We start from the raw sequence: 19,951 nt of genomic DNA, 5'->3' as shown, positions 1-19,951 counted from the left end.
GACGTGTCAGCTTGACCATCTGTTGTTAAATGGAGACAGCTTGACCGTGTGCTGACGTTTCGTATGGATACATTGCATTTCCTGCTCTTGAGCGAGACTAAGATTATTCAGAGCAAGTGAATTTTCAAAACTAAGAAGAACCAGCGCAAAGGCACTCACATAATGTAAACACCTTCAAACTAACCTCGCTGGTCAGGTTTGTCAGCTCTGATTTTTATCATAATTGTGATATTACGATAGTTGTGTTTCTGAGGTTTTTACACAGATAGAGTTCTCTCTCTCTCTCAAACTCCTTATATCGCCAAAATGTATTTCACGTTTCCAATAGTTGAGTGATTCCTTGTGCAACGTACATTCGTCATTTAATTCTATTTCATGTGCGTCCCGATTGTCTCGCTTCAGCTATCAAAACTATGTTTTTGGTATTTTACTTCTCACAACTAATGTATGTGTTTTTATATACCAATTGTTTGGATCACAGCACAAAAGTGACATTGCCTTGATTGTTATGTTTATTCAGCGTAAATGAATACTTGATGCTTGCAGCTATTACACCACATGTACAGAAGCCTGTTTAAACAGTCAGAATATGTTCATTGCATTCGCATAACAACAGCCCAAACATTTAGGTACAATTATATATCTACAGTACATGTTACCTGTCAGCGGTAGACTCATGTTCGTTTCGGAATTATCCGATGCTTTGAGTGCAATTTTTTTTATGTTTACATATAGTTTAGGACATATATAAATTGAGAAAGATTTGTTTCGTTTGGTCTTTGGTCGCATGTAGACTCAATTTCAAAACTGCGTCGACTGTAGGTTAGACACAAAAATATCTGGACATTACTCCCCAAGTCTCCATTGCTGAAAAAATGAAATATAGCCTTTACTATTCCTGGCATGTATTATTACAGTAACTAATGGTAAAGTTTATTCAGAAGTTATAATGAGATGTAGAAATTGCAGTATTATGCAGAAGCAGGAAAGTATTTGAAATATATACATTTGAATGCGGGCATTGGCTCATACCGGGGACATGGGCAGACGAGTCGAAATTGTACAAATTGCGCCCAAAAGTTAGGTAAAAAACCCAACAAACAATAGTCGAGGGTCCCAATACATGATTGTCCCTGAATATGATTTTCATTTTGTGAGCGTCATTTACAAGCAATACAGATGTGCCAAAAGTGCAACGCTTCTCGTTTGATTATTATAAGAATTCAAGGTGGAAGACAATCAGTTTTCGATGCCCACTGATTTAAAGTGGTAAAACATATATATATAATCATTGGTTTGTACACAATTTGGAGACATATTCTCAGCTCAGAGTGTCTTACAGACTGAGTGTCTAACAGCACTTTGGATTTGCTGTGAGGAGAACAAGATTTAAAAGCAATACAGATGTGCCACAATTGCAATTTTAGCATGGAAATATTGTAAGTGTTTCATTCACTCTGAAAACACTTCATCAGGGAAGTGCAATGTTTCTCGTATGATAGAAAATTATAACAATTCAAGATGGGAGACATTCAATTTTCGATGCCCACTGATTTAAAGTGGCAAAGCATATATAATTATTGGTGTGTACACAATTTAGAGACATATTCTCACATACATTCTTGGAACTGCCGTTGCATTGTCGCCGTTTTCAACATCTTGGAGACACTTTCAGGATGATGTCCTTGTCTGTTTGAAGAAAGTTTGGATTCTGTGCAAACATCAATACTTCCTGTAAACAAGCCAAGACATTTGTATATATGCAGTTGTAACATGAATGGGAGTACGTGGTTTTTGTCTATGGTCTAAACAAGAACGCAATGGTCAATGAAGAACCTTCTGATTGTTGTAAATCAAATCTATTTTCCAAACGTTAAGGCATATAAGCATAGGATTGTTTGCACTCATACACCGTAGTCATATTTCCAAATTATTTAAGTGAATTTTCCATTCCATTGCTCAGTTTTGTGTCTGGTTTGTTTACAGACTGATTTTCCACTGATGTTCTATATCTTTATTCAAACATTGGAACATTCGAACGTCTTATAGAAAGATGACACATGTATGGTTGTAAAATTATATAATGGAATAATCCTACCGGTGTGTCGGGCGTATTATCAAACTTCACGGCCCTCAGAACATTGACCAAGGCTACTTTAAGCTCAACAAGAGCTAGCCGCATCCCAATGCAGGCCCTGGGGCCAAATCCGAAAGCTTGGAAGGCAATAGTTTTGTCTTGATCTTCAAACCTGAAGTGTAGTTTCTTGCAATTACTCGATTATAATATTTGAGTCTATCATGTTCAAGGCAACGCTAAGAACACATGTACGCTACTGTGATGCAGTTAACAATAAAGTCAAAACTTACTTTACCGAAAACTGTAGGATGTTTACTTTTTACTTCTTGTTACTGCCACGAATATAGCTCTATGGTTCTGGCGATTGTCGAATAATACTCGAATCATGTTTCTGACCTACTCAGGGTCCCAACTATGCGAAACAAAATGCGACACGGGAAAAAAACTGACTTGAATGGAAGCCGACAAATCTGACATTCTGTGGCTGGGTTATTTTTTGTAACAGCAGTTTCCGGAATCAGTTATGTTTGTTAACAATATTTTCGGGAATTGATTCTTTTGCATGTTTTAAAATCACCAGCTAGAATATCACTATATCAGCCCGTACCTTTCTGGCTTGAAGGAATCAGGATCGTCGTAGAGCTGAGGATTTCTGTGTATAGCCATCACAGGAATTAAGATAGTTCGACCCTTAGAGAAAGTTAGGCCTTTGATTTGAGTGGTCTCAGAAACACATCGGTCCAATCTTAAACGAAGAATACTTTTGGATCAGCTTAGGGAAAGGCAAGAAGTTGTTAATGTGATTTAGTTGTTATGCATCGAAGCTTAACATGCTAAACTGTACCAGGTTCCTTGCAAATATAATTTGAGATCATCAGGTACTCGGTAAGTTTCAAGATCTTACTGTTCATTACAGTTGGTACCTACTTTTCATGCTATGTCAGTGAATGGCTGAGCTGGGATTAGCATTCAGTTATATTATGGTGGGAAGATACGTAGAATAAATACTGCTTTGCTTACAAGGCCTGTGAGTTCGGTGTATGTAAGTTCTGATAGTAGGGTGATATACTAATGTTTGTTTGTTGTTGGAACGCAACCATCCAGCTATATATGACTAATACTATGTAATAATCGATCCAGGACATGTCCGGTATTGTGATCAAAGATCTGATCAGCCGTGGTACAACGACACACACAAACACGAGTAGCCTTATGCTATAAACAATACTAGATTAGACTATATTGCCTTTATATCCCTATTGTTAAACATGTGTCACTTACACATAGCCCGGCGGGTAGAGTCTGAGCGTCTCTGAGATCACGTTGTCCAGATACTTCAGTTTCCCAATGTTGTCATAGTTTGGTTCCTCCTGGAGGCAGACAAACACACGGGTGACACCCCCGTATTTGGAAGAGTGATTATAACGTTAGAGTTAGAAGGAGGGCAGGGGAAGTTACAGAGTGAGAATAATATCAAACAAGTCATTTCCGAACTACTGTGTCACATTGCTATGGGGTATATTATATTTTAGAAGCACAATAAAACATAAATAGCTGTAATACTTATGCGACTCCTTATTATATAATGTTAGTAAATGAAACAGTCCCAACTATGGACGAAGACAACAAATATCATAGACGAGGCTGAAAACATCAGATAGAAATTGTCAGTCCACCTTTACCCAAAGACAACTTGTACTTTTTGATACTGACATTTCCCAATATTTCTTTGACTTCATTGTAAGCCTTCTCTTGTACATCCGGGTTCTTCGCCAGGTTGTAAGATATGAAGGTAAGGGCGGTCCCAGTAGTTTCGTAACCAGCGACAAAAAACAGTATGCACTGAGCAACTATTTCATCCGTCGATAGATCTGTAAGTTGAAACTTTTGTTACTCGTACTACCTGTAAAATGTGGATTTGACACTAGTCTAATGAGCATCTGTCACATCACTTTCGTTCTATAATTATCCTGGATATGTCATTCTAGACACACATGATTGTAAATTTGCAACTTTAGTGTTTTTAATTTTCTGAAGTACATATACTCCACTCAATTAAAAACTTTTCAGGAGACAAAAGTTACGTCAGAAGCAGTTGTGCATTCTTATGAAAATATCTGTGGGTCATACTGTTGTCGTCAGGTAACAACACGGACGATGAAAAGTAGATGACAGCATAGTTATAATAAAATAATGCATTATTATATATATTTATGTAAGTAAACTAATATATAACGTCAGAACTGTAGTACTGGACGTGGCGTTGTCATATTAAAATGTCAGTACAGGACCATATACAAGCAGAAGGAGTCACAACAAATACTCTTTGGTAGCATGATTGGACAATCTCGTGTCAATCGACCATTGGAACAAAATGCTTCCAATCCATAATATCGGTCACCAAGACCACGCTGAAACACCCACCATGTCATGCCAGAACAGGAACCTAAAATAAATTGACCCCCTCCTAATTGTTACCAATGAAGTGGTGTCAGGTTTCTAGTTGTCTTGAGTATATACATAGTCTATGTGTTCCATTTTGTTTGCTTGCAAAATAATGTATACCCTGTAACATCAGTAAAACATAGAGAGGGCAAACAACTAACTTCCTCGACAAAGTCCGATGACGTTACGTACAATAAATACATCTGACTAATCGAAAAAAGGTAATTGCCGGGTGAATGCATGGTCGTGACAATGAAACGCAAACAAGTAGAAGAAAAACAGCGCTTTCATAAACGGGGGTCTGCTCTTTCCCCTACTTACGCCTGACTGAATGTTTGACCGTTTGACCATCATCGTTGTTGTCGTCTTTCCCCTCTTCTATCGAAGCATCCATCATCATTTGCAGGAAGTCTGTTCCCTAGTGTTATTATTGAAAACTTAATGTTCGTAACTGCCCTCGCACGAAACACAATATATATACTGAACCACAAAAGAATGTCGCACTGATAGGGGTTTCTTAAAGCACACGCTTTAATTCACTCTAATTAACAATCAAATAGGAGGACTGAGTTCAAACTTGACAGTTATCGTTAACACATTTTCGGGAATCACATTTAGATTTCACACAAACAAATCACCAAAATGGTACCATTAAGATACCCCAAAGTCAGTATCGTGTGTGGCCTTTATGGGCATTGATGAAATCGTTGCATCGTCTGTACATGGAATGAATTAGCCGGTTGATGAAGGCCATAGGCACTTGGGTCCATACTCTGCGAAATGCCTGATCGAGTCCTGGCGCAGTTGTCGGCCTTGGTTGGAGGCCATTCAGTCTTCTTTGAATCTCGTCCCAAAGGTGTTCTACTGCTTTTAAATTCGGACTGAGTGCAGGCTATTGTAGGGTGTGGATGCCACGTTGTCTTAGGAAGTCCAATGATGCTCTGGCAGTGTGGGCACGACAGTTGTCTTGCTGGAAGATGTGATTTCTGTAACGTCCAAAATGTGGTACAACGTGGGGTCTTATGATTTAATCAATATAGCGAGCAATTGTCATGTCATTTCCTCATCCTGGACCAAGCTTCTGGAACACCACGGTGTCAGCTAACTTTTCAGACCGATTGCACCCCACACTATGATGCTTGGACCACCTCACGAGTCTCTTTTAACAATACACTCATTGGAAAACATTTCACCACGCCCTCGCCATACTCGCACTCTGCCATCGACTGTCGAAACACAATATCGGCTATCAGGAGATAACAGCACAGTTCTGCATTGTCGATATCCTCAATTTCGATGCTGAGTTGCCATTTTGGTCGGCTTTGGCGGTGATGAGCGGTGAGGACAGGACTGCGATATGATCTGTGACAGCAGAAGTTTCTTCCGCGCAAACGTCGACGCACTGTATCGGCACTGATGTGTCTGTATTGAGTCAGAAATGGTCTGGCGTGCTGTTTCCGTCGCTCTGGGGAAGCGATCCTGCAGATGGTTGCGCCCATGCTGTCATGTTTGACGTTCTGATGTTACTGAAAGTCGCCCACTGCGTTGACGGTCTTGAATGCTCTTAGTGACCTGATACCACTCCTGCTGTCCTAACATGAACATTAAACTCATTGGCTACCCTCTGTGCAGTCTGGACAACTTGCAATCGTCCCACGACTTGGTTCCTCTGATCTCTCGTAAGACGTGGCATGGTGGTTGTGTCAAAACAAAAATGATTTCAGGCGAGCTTGGGACCCGCTTTCATTGGTAGGGTTGTCACGAATGCACGTGCATTTTCATTTTCACGAATGTCATACGGAACCTTTTACCATGTCTGCCGTTTTCGGTGCGTTTGGTCGATATGCGTTTTCATCAGAAAACACACTGATGTTGGTAATAACTGTCAATTTGGATTGAAAAACATGTCAAGAAAACGGTACAAACATAACAAAAACACCACCTTGCAAGAACAAAATTTTGCATTTGGTTTTGCAAAGCGACGTTTCTTTCGTGGTTCAGTATACGATATTTCATAATTGATGGTTAGATGACAGGCGAGATATCTGATATGTTCCCATAACAGACAATTATACATCTCATCTTCTAATAACACGGAGATGCATCTCTCTCATGCTCATTGACGTGCATGTTCATGTGCGTATCTCTCTCTGATAAAAGCAATTAGATTTAATCAAACCTCTTGGTGGTGTGTTTTATCATTTCGACGCTGTTTCATCATTTCATCCGTGATCGTCGCAAAGAAGGCAACGGATTTTCGTGGAATGATTCCATAGCCGAGCTTATTGAAGACTGGTTCAAGTGCTGGAACAGCAGCTTCAAACAGAAATATAATCTGTTTCAGGCTTTAAATAGTGAGTTATTATTTAACGTCACATCGGCAATATTTCAGCCATGTCGTGACAAGAACATATGTGACATTGAAATGGAATTGATGTATATTATAAAAACCTGTCGACGAAGGACAGTAAAACAGCTAGAATATCACAATTACAACTCAAACTAGTGTGGAAAATTAAAACTAATAGCACTATTTGGACAATACAATATAAAAAGTGGCTATAGATCGCCAACAATTGAAGGTAGATCACCATACTAGGAACCATGGGGACTTACAGTACTTTAGCTACCTGCATGAACCCTAGTTGGATTTATGTGATCCCTTCAACCGCTGGTGATTGAAGTCAAATTTAGCCAATATTAAAATGACAAGAATACTACATTTACAACAGCTGGTAAATGTATATTTCCTTTGAATGTTTCAGGTCTTACGTACCCTCTCAGGAGGACAATAATTTTACGCTACTTCAGCCCCCTTTGAGGGTACAGCCACTAACAATCCCAGTTACTAATCTAAACTACCAATAATATAATATGTATCTATTTACAAATCAGTTAACAAGTCTAATTCTTTTTAAAATGCAATAATTAAATGAGAACTTATATTACTAAAAAGATCCTTCATAGTTTGTGATTTGAAATAGATATCCCTTGTGGTGGAATATTCAACACAGTCAAGCAGGACATGCTGGACCGTGATTCTTTCATCACAAGGGATACAAAACGGAGGATCCTCACCTTTTAATAGGTACTCATGAGTGTATCTTGTGTGGCCAATACGACATCGTCGTATGATGACCTCTTCAAATCTGGACTGACAACTCAAGTAAGTGTAACCGATAGTTGGTTTTATTTCATGTTATTTATTGATACCTACTTGGCTGTCCCACTTCTGTTGCATCAGATCACGGATATAAGATCTAATAGCAGCTTTGTAATCAGAGTATGGGATCAGAAGTGGTGTCACAGATTTGTTGAGTGCTGCCTTAGCAGCAAGATCAGCCATTGTGTTTTCAGAAATGCCAATTTATTAATATATTTAAGAGCTGTTAATATGGCGTTAGCTTCTGCTGTGAAAATAGAGCTGTTATTTGGTAGTCGAGAAGATATTGTTCTGGATCCAATGACAGTGGCACAAGCAACCGCGCCACCATCCTTGGATCCATCTGTAAATAAGGATTTGTATGTATTATATTTATTTTTTAACTGATTATATTCTTGTTTATATTTAATTCATTAGTTACCGATTTCGTGAACTTTGTCAGAGTTAGATCAACTTCAGGCCTCACCAGTTGCCAAGTAGGAGAAGAAAGAAGACGGGAAGGAGATATATTTTCCAGCTCAATGCCGGCAGCAGAAATGAATGGTTTAATTCTCAAACCAAGAGGCGGAACAAGAGAAGGCTTTTTGTTGTACAGATCCTCATAAAGAGGATTAAAAACACAGTTAAATGCAGGATTTGACTCATTAGAATATAGTTTTTTTACATACTGCAAGGATAAGTTTATACGGCGTTGTGTAAGAGATGGCTCATCGGCCTCGACGTAGAGACTGTCAACAGGAGAAGTTCGAAAGGACCCAAGACAAAGTCTTAGACCTTGGTGGTGGACAGAATCTAATAGTTTGAGGTTGCTTTCGCAGGCTCTACCATAAATGAAGGAACCATAATCAAGTTTGGAACGTACCAGTGATCGATATAGATGTAGGAGGGTAGCTTGATCCCCTCCCCACTTAGAATTGGAAACGACTTCCAACAAGTAAAGTGCCTTCAGGCATTTAGTTGTTAGGGACTTAATATGTGGTAGAAACGTTAAGTGTGAGTAAAACATAATTCCCAAGAACTTGGCCTCCTTCACAACTTTGATGGGTGTGCCATTTAGAGATAGTTCAGGGTCTTTATGCGGTTTGTATTTACGGCAGAAATGTATACCATTAGTTTTGGATTTAGAAAATTTAAAGCCGTTCTCAAGACACCATTTATTTATCTTGTTTAAACACAACTGCAGTTGCCGTTCAATAGTATGCATATTTTTACGACGACAAGAAATATTAAAATCATCCACAAAAAGTGATCCATCGATTGAATCATTTAAATCCTTGGATAAACTGTTGATCTCGATACGAAATAAAGACACAGACAAAATACTGCCTTGGGGGACACCCTGATCCTGATTGTAATGATCTGACTTGAAATTGTCTGTCATTTAAAAAGTTAGCTATAAATTGAGGCAAACGGCCTCGCAATCCAAAGCCATGAAAATTTCTTAAAATGCCATATTTCCACGTAGTGTCACATGCCTTTTCAAGATAAAAAAAGATAGACAAAGCGTTTTGTTTATTAATTAGAGCGTTTTTAACAAATGATTCCAAACGCACTAGGTGATCGACAGTACTTCTGTTTTTATGGAAACCACATTGTATATCTGTTATAAGGTTATTAGTTTCCAAGTACTAAACAAGTCGATTATTTATCTTGCTTTCCATGGTTTTGCAAACACAGCCTGTTAGTGAAATCGGTCGATTATTGGACGGATCCGTATGATCACGTCCAGGTTTAGGTATTGGTACTACTATAGCGTCACGTCATGAGGAAGGAAATTTACCTGACGTCCAAATATCATCAAAAATGTGTAAGAGCGTCTCTAAACATGATTCTGGTAAGTGTTTCAGGAGTTGATAATGTATCTTATCAGCACCTGTAGCAGTATCGTGAGCTTGCTCAAGAGCAGTATGGAGTTCATGAATAGAAAATGTTTCATTATAATCTTCCCCATTATCTGAATTGAAAGAAATAGTTTTCTTTTCTTCTTGTTTTTGATATTGTTGGAATTTAGGCACATAATTAGAAGAGGAAGAGTGTTTAGCGAGAGTTTCACCCAGTTTATTCGCAATATCTGATTTATTGGTATGTAATTGATCTCCATGTTTAAGATGATGGACACTAGATTTAGTACCTTTACCTTTAATTTTCTGGACCATGTTCCATACCTTGGACATGGGCGTTCGAGAATTTATTTTGGATACATAATTTTGCCAAGATTGGCGTTTATTCTGTTTAAAGGTACGCCGCGCTTTAGCATTTAACATTTTAAATTTATTTAAATTATGCACCATAGGATGGCGACGGAAATAATGTTCTGCTTTTTTCCTTGCCTTCCTAACTTGTTTGCACTCATGAACCATGGTTTACGGATATGTGGATTTGCAGAGCACTGTGGTATACATTCATCAGCTATGGTATTCAGTTCATCAGAAAAACAGTTGATAGCATCAGGGACGTCAATAGAAAGTTCAGGTTTCGGTTTTGTAGCACACAGTGTTTCATATAAAGCCCAGTTAGCCTTCTTAAAATTCCGCCTTGATGACGGAGGTACATCAGATGGAGTTACAGGTTTTGGTATAGTAGGAAAATGGTCACTTCCACAGAGGTCATCGTTTGTTCTGAATTTGTGATTGACAAGTCGAGAGCAGAATAGGTTCCTGTACCAGGGTGTAAATATGTGTTTGAACCATCATTATAAAGACATAAATCATTACCTGAACAAAACTAGTAATTTACCTTTAGCGTTTGTAGTTGTACTACCCCAGAGTGGGTTGTGCCGCTTTAAATCTCCCATAATAATACAGGGCTTCAGGAGTTGGTCATATAGAGCTTGAAGCTTGTGAAACGTTGAAGACGGAGATATATAGAGAGAGCATAATGTAAACGCAACGTGCACAGTTAGTCGCACTGCAACAGCCTGAAGATTAGTAGGAAGTGCAACAGGGCTATGGATAACGTTCTGTTTAACTAGGATGGAAGATCCTCCAGTGACCCTGTCAACCGGAGGTGAAAAACAATGATATGCATTGAAAGAAAGTAGGCCAAAACATCTGTCTGTTTTAAATAGGTCTCCTGCAGACAGAATGCTGATGGTGTTAAATCCTGAACTAAAAGTTGTAATTCACTAAAATTAGTCCTCAGTCCTCTACAATTCCACTGTATAATATGATTGTGATAAACTATCTTTTGGGAGGATTTATTGGGGATCTTCCCCGAATTTTTTTGATGGCCGACAAGCTGTGCGCCCTAGAACGGACAGTTTCGGACACGTCCATGTGCTCAAGGGATCCATATTTGTTGTATAAGTTGACTTGATTTTCTGACCCTTTTGGGGCTCTGCCACTGAGTTTTTACAAAGAATCTTGCTTCTTACATTTGCCTTTAAGGGGCTGTGTAGACTGTGATGTCGACTGAGATGATGCGTCAAGATCAAAGGATGTTTCACATTGGCTTTGAGACGGACTAGGAACTGATTCTGTTGTTTGGGTAGATATTGCAGACGAGAATATCAGAGGAGATTCAGAAGGTCAAGTTTGTCTGACAGCATGCAGATGATTTTGTTATTCTAGTTGTCGCTTCTGACGGTGTTCTGGTGATAGAAGCATAGCTCTCTTTATGCTCTAAGCTTTGAACTAGTTTTTTGGCATCTGCAAAACTAATGTTTTGGGTTAATTTGATTTTATTTATCTCCATTTGATGTTTCCAAACAGGACAGCTTTTAGAGAAAGAGGAATGATCCCTGCACAGTTTGTACATTTTTTTACATTACTGTCACAATCTTCTTCTCACCACAGTGAGCACATACAACAGACAATGTGCAAGTATTGACGCCAGGACCGAACTTTTGGCATTTTAAACACCTTAGAGGGTTTGGAATGTACGTTTCTGCATTTATGTTACAATAACCTGCTTTAAGAGATTTTTGAGCATTTGGTGAAAAAATGAAAACAAGTAGGTATTGGATTTTAGAACAGCATCATTTTTCCGGGTTGTGAAACGTTTTATATAGAGTACGCCTTGATCTTTCATCTCAGAGACATATCTGCAAACAATCGATCACGGTCTCTGATGATTCCTTTGCTTGTGTTTAATGTTTTATGAGCTGTGACTGTGACTGGAACGCCGACAAACGATTTTTGTACTCATAAGGTTGGTGGCTTGTTGCCGTTTTCCACACTCAACCAGCAGAGCACCAGAACGTAAACGTTTAATATTTTTAACTTCACCGGCAATGCCGTGAATACCCTTAGATATGGCAAAAGGGTTAAACTTTAATGGTGTCTTGTCAACAGTTTCAATTACAAGAAATCGTGGCCAGTATTCAATGGACGTGGACAGTCGTTAATCATTATCAACTGGATCAGTGTCCAGTGGACGTTTTGTTTTTTTGAAGGGGGTTTCGTAAGCCATGGTTAAGTTTTCAAGGTTCGTCATCTGAGCTCCCCACCCACCACGGAGTATCACAAGGACAATGCTAAAAACAAACGGATCTCCGACTTGCAGCACCAAGGATACCCGGATGATATACACCAGCAGAAAAATTAAAAGATTAATGATTCCACCATATTGGCCCATGAGCCACCGCCTTCTGGGCATACGACTCTAGGCTAAAAACATACATGAATTTGTGTAGTTGAAATTCTCAGTTCAAACATTTGCCAAGACTGAAAAATATCATCTAATAATTTTCATATTTTGTGCAACATTATATAGTTGTAGCACAGGGCTTGGCGTGACCAGCCGATTGATAGAACCGGGGCAGTTCTACCACCCGTCTAGGTGAAGTAAGGGGCGAAGTGGTGTGTTGGGCAAAGGAACGCTGTTCCTGGAACCAGTGCCCTCAACCGACACAGGGGCGCAACCCATGGCAAACGGGATGGTGGACCAAATATACCCCCGGGTCCACAACGAGCGGTTGAAGAGCGCTTAGCGTTACCCAGCACCCACCACGAGGAGGTGGCTCTTCACGGGTGCCAGGCTTTAAATAACAATGCGGGGACTGGGATGGCTTGGTGGTTAACGCGTGTCTTCATGCCGACATAATGTGTGGATTTGATTTCCCACATGCGTGTAAAAAGTTAAACCAAATTCTGGTGTCCCCACTGTAATATTTCAGGATTATTGCTAGATGTGGAAAAAAGAAAAGAAAAAACCCCAACAATACTCACAAAACCAATACATGCCACTACTGTTACTAGATTTACAGCATGAACGAAATTTACTTTAACCGGTATATTGAGTCAGTTTTCTCGTCACTTACCTGACAATACTGAGAATGCCAATGCAAGTTTTGTTGGTCGGAACATGCTCATAGCATGAACGACAAACGGGTGGTTGAAATCTGTTTGCGAATCAACCTTTATCCCGAAGGCAGCTTGGCAAATCACATCCATAGAGAAAGTTCCAAAGCATCTAAGAGAGAATATTTCGAACTTTGATTCGTATATACAATACTGCATTTTTAACAGTAAACTAGTGTTTTCTCTAATCTGGTTTATCATTCCAAAGTCATTTTTCAAATTCTTATCTGTCAGTCACTGGATTGTCTAGTTCAGAGTCGATTTTTTACAGAACGCCGTCAAACAACAAACAGATGCGTCACATTATGATCATTAGTTTGTTAGGGACCTGATTACGTATGAAAATGATTCACGACGGAAGGAGTGTGGCATGCATGTTACAAGATTTTTTCCGAATTTTATCTCTGGCATTTGGTATCATACTGTCCTTGATCCATTTAGGGATTCAACAATTGAACTATTTACTAAGACACTGAAAATATGGCAGAGATCTCGTTTTAGTCGCACAAGGAATAATCATTAGAATTGTGTGATATAAAGTATTCACAGATGTTATTGAGAAAATCTTTGTTTCCTGATACTAATAATAGAATTTTGAAATTGGTGTTACGTTATGTAGAGAAAAGAAAGCTGGTTCTAAATGACTTTGAAAGGATTGTGACTAATGCAAAAGAGTTATCTGGTAGACATGACATTCTTCTGTCTACAGTATACAGAACAGAAGAATATTCAGTCAAGAGTTGGGACTGAGCACAAGACAGTGGCAGGGCAGCCAAGGAAGTCCGGGACCAGTACTACGGATCGCCGGCGACTTTTTGTGAGTAGGGGAAAATTGAAAAGCGTTGAGAATATCAGAAATGGGATGATTAATAGAGGACGTCCTCAGGTATGTAATGAAACTCTTAGACAAGAATGGGTGAAAAAGCGCGGAATTCCCTCACCATTGATGAAAGGTGCACAAAAAGAAAGACGTTTCAACTGGTGTAGGGCTCACGAAAATCAAGATCGTGATAATTTTTTCTTTTCCGATGAAATTTTTGTCTGCCTTTTTCCGAACTGTGTGAAAATTTGCTCTAAACATAGCCCGAAATTTCACATGTGGGGTGGGATATCATCACGTGGAGTGACGCCTTTGTGTATTTTCACTGGAAATTTGATATGTTAACATCTTAAATGATCACCACCTTCCAAAGGCCCGAACACTATATGAAGATAATTGGATTTTCCAGCATGATAACGACCCAAAACACACTGCGGGCTACACAAAACAGTGGTTGTCGGACGAAAATGTTTAAGTTTTAGACTGGCCCAGCTGCAACCCAGATCGTAACCCTATTGAGAATGTGTGGGGACTAATGAAGAACAAAATTAATCAAACAGGACTTAGAAATATTGAGGATATGAAGAAAGAAGTGGTCGAATATTGGGATACGCTGTCACACGATCATTTCCTTCAAACTTTGATCGGTACTGTACCTCGGCGCATTCAGTTGTGTATTGGTTGTATGGCAAGGAGGTCTCACAAATACAGAAAAGACGCTTAGACTGTAAGAGAATCGTATCTCAACATATTCAGTTAAGTAAACCTTCTATATAATTATGAATACATGTATTAGATATTTGCCGAAACATTTTTCTCAATAATTTATGGAAATACTATACCTATCTATATTAAAATGTAACGAAAACAACACATATCCCTGACTAGGATAAAATCACTCACGCTTTTACATTGACCCCAGCGTTTTTCTGCATGACTTTGGAGAAATTTGCTGTAAGAGTCCTTGCACAATCGTTGATGGCCCCACAGATCTAAATACAGAAAGCAACAACAAACTAATTTCAGCAATATATGTAGTAGTCACAAATTGTGGCACTATGTCAAGATTTTACAAACCACAGCCTTGGTCAAGTGGACAGCGCATCTGAAGTGTAACAAATATTGGTCAGCTCGAAGTCACTAATATGACTCGGGGGATTACCCTTATGAAACTGCGGTGTGTTGTCTCAGTGGTCAGGCGTTAACAGACCAATATACGTCGGCATCTGTACAAGAAGTCACACACAGAGACGCCTATGCACCTCTCTACATAAATTAATCATCGTGAAGTCAACGTTAAATCTTTGTCACCTCGTCATTTCACTTCTGAAGTTCATGACAGACACAGTTGCATACTGTGTGGTAAATTTTCGGTTCAGGTCTCATTTTAACAATATCAAAATATGAAAACGCAAATCAAGTTCTAACGATATTGATTCTACTCAATGTGTATTCATTCATGCAGCATATAGATGAAAAGAGTCACTTACCCGCCTCAGTTTGACAGCAGTGAAGGTAGGACTGACGGTATTTCTCACTCGCTTCCACGCAGCGTCTTCCATGAAACCCACACCTAAATTTAAGGGGTAGGGTACTGACAATATCTGAAAACAGAAGTAAGGATTACAGTTGACAAAATAAAGTTTCATTTAATTTGTATGGTGAAACTTGATACATACACACGAATCCTAGGTTCATTAATAGAGTTCAAATAACAGTTATTCTGATCATTAACCACCATCTGACATCTGTTACTCAGAGTAAAAGCAGTAGCTAGTATGTGCCGATGTGTTTAGTGTTTAGGTTAGAAGGATGGCATTGTCACAAAGCCTGCATTATTGCTTTCAGGGGCCTTAATCGGCATTGCTTACCCTATGGTTTCTGAAATTGTCAAAACTCTTGACCATAACCTCTTTCAGAATTTCCAGATCAGCAATAATATAGGCGGGAGTCCTTCCAAGGAAGATTCTGCACAACAGAAACGTCATAGATGGTTAAATAACACAAGACACTCCATATCTCAAAGAATCAAATACAATCTGATGCAAACATGTATTTTGAAAAGCCAATACTCATATGTTGTTAAGTCACTGTCTTGTCGGCCACGTTCTTACACCTAACGAGAATGGTTTCGCATCGAGTTCCTATAATCTGGTCTGTGTGTGACGGCGATACGAGCTTGGCTAACTTTGCTTGATATAACTGAATATACATACATGCATACATACCCAAAAACAGTCCCATATCGCTTACTCCAGGCGTACAGATCATGTCCGAGATTCTGCATAAAATGAAGTGAATGAACTTTGCTGTTATACTTCAACTTGACATTATTATATTTATCTTATGTTCAAATATTCTTCACTTTCCTCATCTGCCACAACAAGTCTAACAGGAGAGAATATTGTCAAAGGAATATCAACACATCTCAAGACCTACTTCGAAACATCTGTTTTACCGAATGCTGAATTTGAAGCCAAAAGGGAACGTTGAAAAAAGATTAAAAGGGGAGATTATTGTCAAAAGAATATAAACGTATACTGCAAACTAAAAAGGCGTGAAATGGGATCAGATCCCGGAAATCTGTTGGATTTCGACACTGACTTTGAAAGAACAGAGGGGTTTTTTTTACGCAGAGTCCGTTTTACAATTTCCAAGTATGTCATTAGATGGTTCATGAAACACAATAAAACGGGGATGATATTTGAGGAAAGGTGAGCGTTTCCTGACCAACATTCGGTACGGTCACAAACATGAGAAATGAATATACAAAAGAAAATCAAGTATTGACCCGAGGAAATGCGGGAAAGAAGTCAAAATATGACGAAGGATAACTAATCTAAGGACTCGCAGGACTCTAAACGTATCAGAATTCAGGCTGCTGAACTCATTGTATTGCATCACGGTTGTACTAGCAACACTCACATCTTTTCTTTGCGTTGCCTGAAACTTGGAAATTCATCATGATGCTAGACGTATATACCATTTGAAAAGATGCACACAATTTTCATTATTAATTATAGATCCACAGCCTGATATCCTGTTCAAAAGACAAAAGTCACGTCTACGTAGTGGAATAAGTTTCCTTGGTCTATTTCATATATGTAATCATGTCATCACCTGCATAAGAATAGCATGAAGCTAATACTTTAATTTAGGTTCAATAATATTTAGGCCCCACACAAGCGCGTCTATTGTATTGCCACATCTCTTGACAAGGTCATCAGTAAATTGGTCAACAAGGTTAGTGCCTGTTCAGTTTTCAGTATTTAATGTTCCCCTCTGTCCAGCCGTCAGCTTTTTGAAGGGCAGTCCACATTTTGAAGCATCAACGAATCATGTTCGTCTTTATTACACAATTTTAGTTAAATAGATAGATACATAACCGAGATGGGTTTCTCAGATTGTTGAAATCCACTGTACTATTCCGTCTATTTCAATGTAAACATATCCTCGAAAAATGTCCCCCTAAAACATTTTCGAAAACTTTGCTAATACCATGAATGCATCAAACATGATCCAATACCTTTGACAAAGATGTATAGGTGAAAAGAAAACTCGATTGTACGCTGATTAAATTGCGGATAATGACACCAAGGGCTCGACACAAGGAGAAAGGGACAACACAGTTTTATAAAACCTACCGGACCAGTGTTTCCAATACAACACGTTGGTTGTGGCCCCGGGATGCCTTGTTTCTTGAAGTAATTGTAGTTCCATGTTCCATATCTGTAAATAGAAACGGCAAAACCTTTTCTTCATCCAAATGACATTTCTTCTAAAATCGTACAATTCTGACGATAAAATGAGAATGTGTTGATTTGACGCTATATGCCATGTTCAAGTCAATGATGAACTACTTACACCGTGTTGAAGACATTCTCATTTTCATAGCTGCATCAAGGAATGCAGATCTTAGGTTGCATCTAGAGGCTGGTGAAGAACTGAGCAAACTCTTTTTTGCAATGGATCGGATCAAATACAAAAGACTGTGGCCCAGATACTTAGCAGATATGTATGCTCTGAGGTCAAAAGATCCATACACATGGAATGAGCTTGCTAATGGAAATATATCAGTTTCGAAGAAAGGTATCCCCTTTGTGTCCATTGGAGCTGATCATGCATGTGAACAACTGAACAGACTAATGAAGGTACACTCTGGTCTTGTTGGCATATCACGGAATGCAAATGCAAGACAGCGTTTTTTTTTCTGGCAGCACCTGAGTTGTCACGCTTAGCAAATGAGTTCAAAAAGTCAGTTTGATTTTGGAAGCAGCTAAAGTCGAAGGAGCATCATGACCTTGCACCAGGTGTTATCCAGCGGGACCATATTGCAGTTGACAAAATCAAAGAATGCTATCCTGAGTCATTGAATCCTTTACCGTTGAAGGGGACAAGCTGCAGAATCTGATAAACACATGCATATATTTCAAGATCAGTATGTCTCTCAGATACTCAACATAGATGAGACCGGGCTAAAGTTGTATGACGAATATGTGGCAGAAAGAATCAATGGAAAAGTCAGCCTATGGACTCCAGTGAAGAAGGAAAACAACCATCTCTACATGTCTGACAGCAAGAAAACAAACAGTGAAACTTCGAGACAAGATTGTGGACCTGAAAGAAACAAAGGACTTGTATGGACGGCTGATCATTTTAGCCAGATCAAAAAGCCGCGATATTGACCTGAAACATGCTATAGGGAACACAATGAATTCACACTGACACCAAGAGCATTCTTTTTCCCGGATGGCATGTTGTTGCAATGTTACAGACAAGTCAAAACTCATCAGTTGCCTTTGAGGAACTGGGCAAAGTCATATGATCAGTGATCCAGAAATGGCCCCTCATCTTGACCAAATTGACTCTGCAGTGTATAGGATTGCTGTAGTTGAAGGTATGGTTTATTCTTCAGAAGATGACACAGTTACTTCCTGCAGTGGAGAAAGTAAAAGGATCTAAGTCAGTGCTTCAATAACCGACTGATGAGCTTTACACGAGAATTTGATGAAGTCATTCTTTGTGTTTGATGATACCTATAAACCTGATTCACTTAAATGGTCAACAAGGGAAAAAGACGTCATGGCAGGATCCTGTCCAGTACTAAATAACTGATGAAACACAGAATCAAGCACATCATTATTGGAAGCAATTCTTACTTCATGACCAAACCAAGGATGACCTTGGCAAGAGTACCTAGCAAGCAAAGGAGCCATGGAGTACAACAAAAGAGGATTCATCCAAGCTCTTCACGGCATCCAGGTGCAACACAAGAAGTAACAGCAGCATCAACTTTGAGTCAAACAACCATATGAGTAAGCCGAGGGACACGCCGGTAGTCTGCACTGCCATCTGTGCATCTCAATGAAACTCGTGTGAGCTCTGGAACTTGTTTTCTTCTCCAGATACTGACGTCCTCATGCTCGTCATAGCAAATTATGATCACCCGCCTGTGCCAGACATCTATCTGCATGGCATCAGGTGAAGTGCAAATACAGCCTATGTGGAAATCACTTGGGGTTGAAGAAGCGAAAGCGTTCTGCCAGCCTTCCACATGCCTTTTTCTGGAAGGCTGATAGCACAGGTAGATTTTCTCGCATTGGGAAATATCAACTTGGTTCAAGACGTTCCTAAGAGCCACCGAAGACACTGTTGAAGCTTTGCGGCCGCTGTGTTGTAGAGAAGATCTCTTGATGAAGAAACCTTTTCAACATTAAGCCAGATTTGTATGTACCGTGCATTGTCCAAAAATCAATCACCCTTGATGGCATCTCTTTTGCAAGCATACGGCCGAAAGCGACAGGCTCCTCCAACACCCTGGTGCCTTGAAACAAGTTAATATCCACAGAGTTCTCATGATGGCATGGGTATATGGCTCAAGTTCATGCCGCCAAACAAGTCTTCTTGGACCCAATGACGATACGGGTTTCATAGGGATAAAGATACTGAGCTTAGACCAGTCAACACAGATGTTCTGCCAGCTCCTCAGGCTATTTCCCCGAGATGGTCTGATGCCAGTGCAAAGACAGACTGTTCGACTCAGCGGTGTACATGCAAATCAAAGGACCTTGTCAGTACGGTAATCAGTGTGAAGATAGAAGAGTCTCCAAGTGGGAGTGAAGCAGTTCCTGATGATAACTTTGACG

The 19,951-nt window shown here is 39.4% G+C and overlaps 1 protein-coding gene and 1 long non-coding RNA gene across 2 annotated transcripts; both read right to left on the bottom strand.

The window, feature by feature from the left end:
- Positions 1-494: 494 nt before the first annotated feature.
- Positions 495-1,686, bottom strand: LOC124291277. The gene is made up of 2 exons (XR_006902183.1): positions 1,615-1,686; positions 495-1,325 (listed from the first exon to the last, which is right to left on the bottom strand). It is a non-coding gene; the product is annotated as an uncharacterized LOC124291277 (long non-coding RNA).
- A 36-nt stretch (positions 1,687-1,722) lies between these two features.
- Positions 1,723-17,536, bottom strand: LOC124291272 (cytochrome P450 3A29-like). Its single transcript, XM_046728245.1, has 13 exons — positions 17,450-17,536; positions 16,034-16,086; positions 15,677-15,773; positions 15,296-15,409; positions 14,709-14,797; positions 12,946-13,097; positions 6,702-6,838; positions 4,844-4,940; positions 3,791-3,948; positions 3,359-3,447; positions 2,685-2,822; positions 2,124-2,249; positions 1,723-1,732 (listed from the first exon to the last, which is right to left on the bottom strand). Exons 3-13 carry the CDS (start codon positions 15,710-15,712, stop codon positions 1,723-1,725), a joined length of 1,146 nt encoding a protein of 381 aa, XP_046584201.1. The 5' UTR covers positions 15,713-15,773; positions 16,034-16,086; positions 17,450-17,536.
- Between the last annotated feature and the right edge of the window lie 2,415 nt (positions 17,537-19,951).

This window comes from Haliotis rubra, unplaced genomic scaffold (assembly GCF_003918875.1).
Source record: "Haliotis rubra isolate DU_JTF1 unplaced genomic scaffold, ASM391887v1 Scf489, whole genome shotgun sequence".
Lineage (NCBI taxonomy): Eukaryota > Metazoa > Mollusca > Gastropoda > Lepetellida > Haliotidae > Haliotis > Haliotis rubra.
The sequence above is the reverse complement of the archived record's forward strand: the minus strand, read 5'-3'. Positions and strand labels throughout refer to the sequence as shown.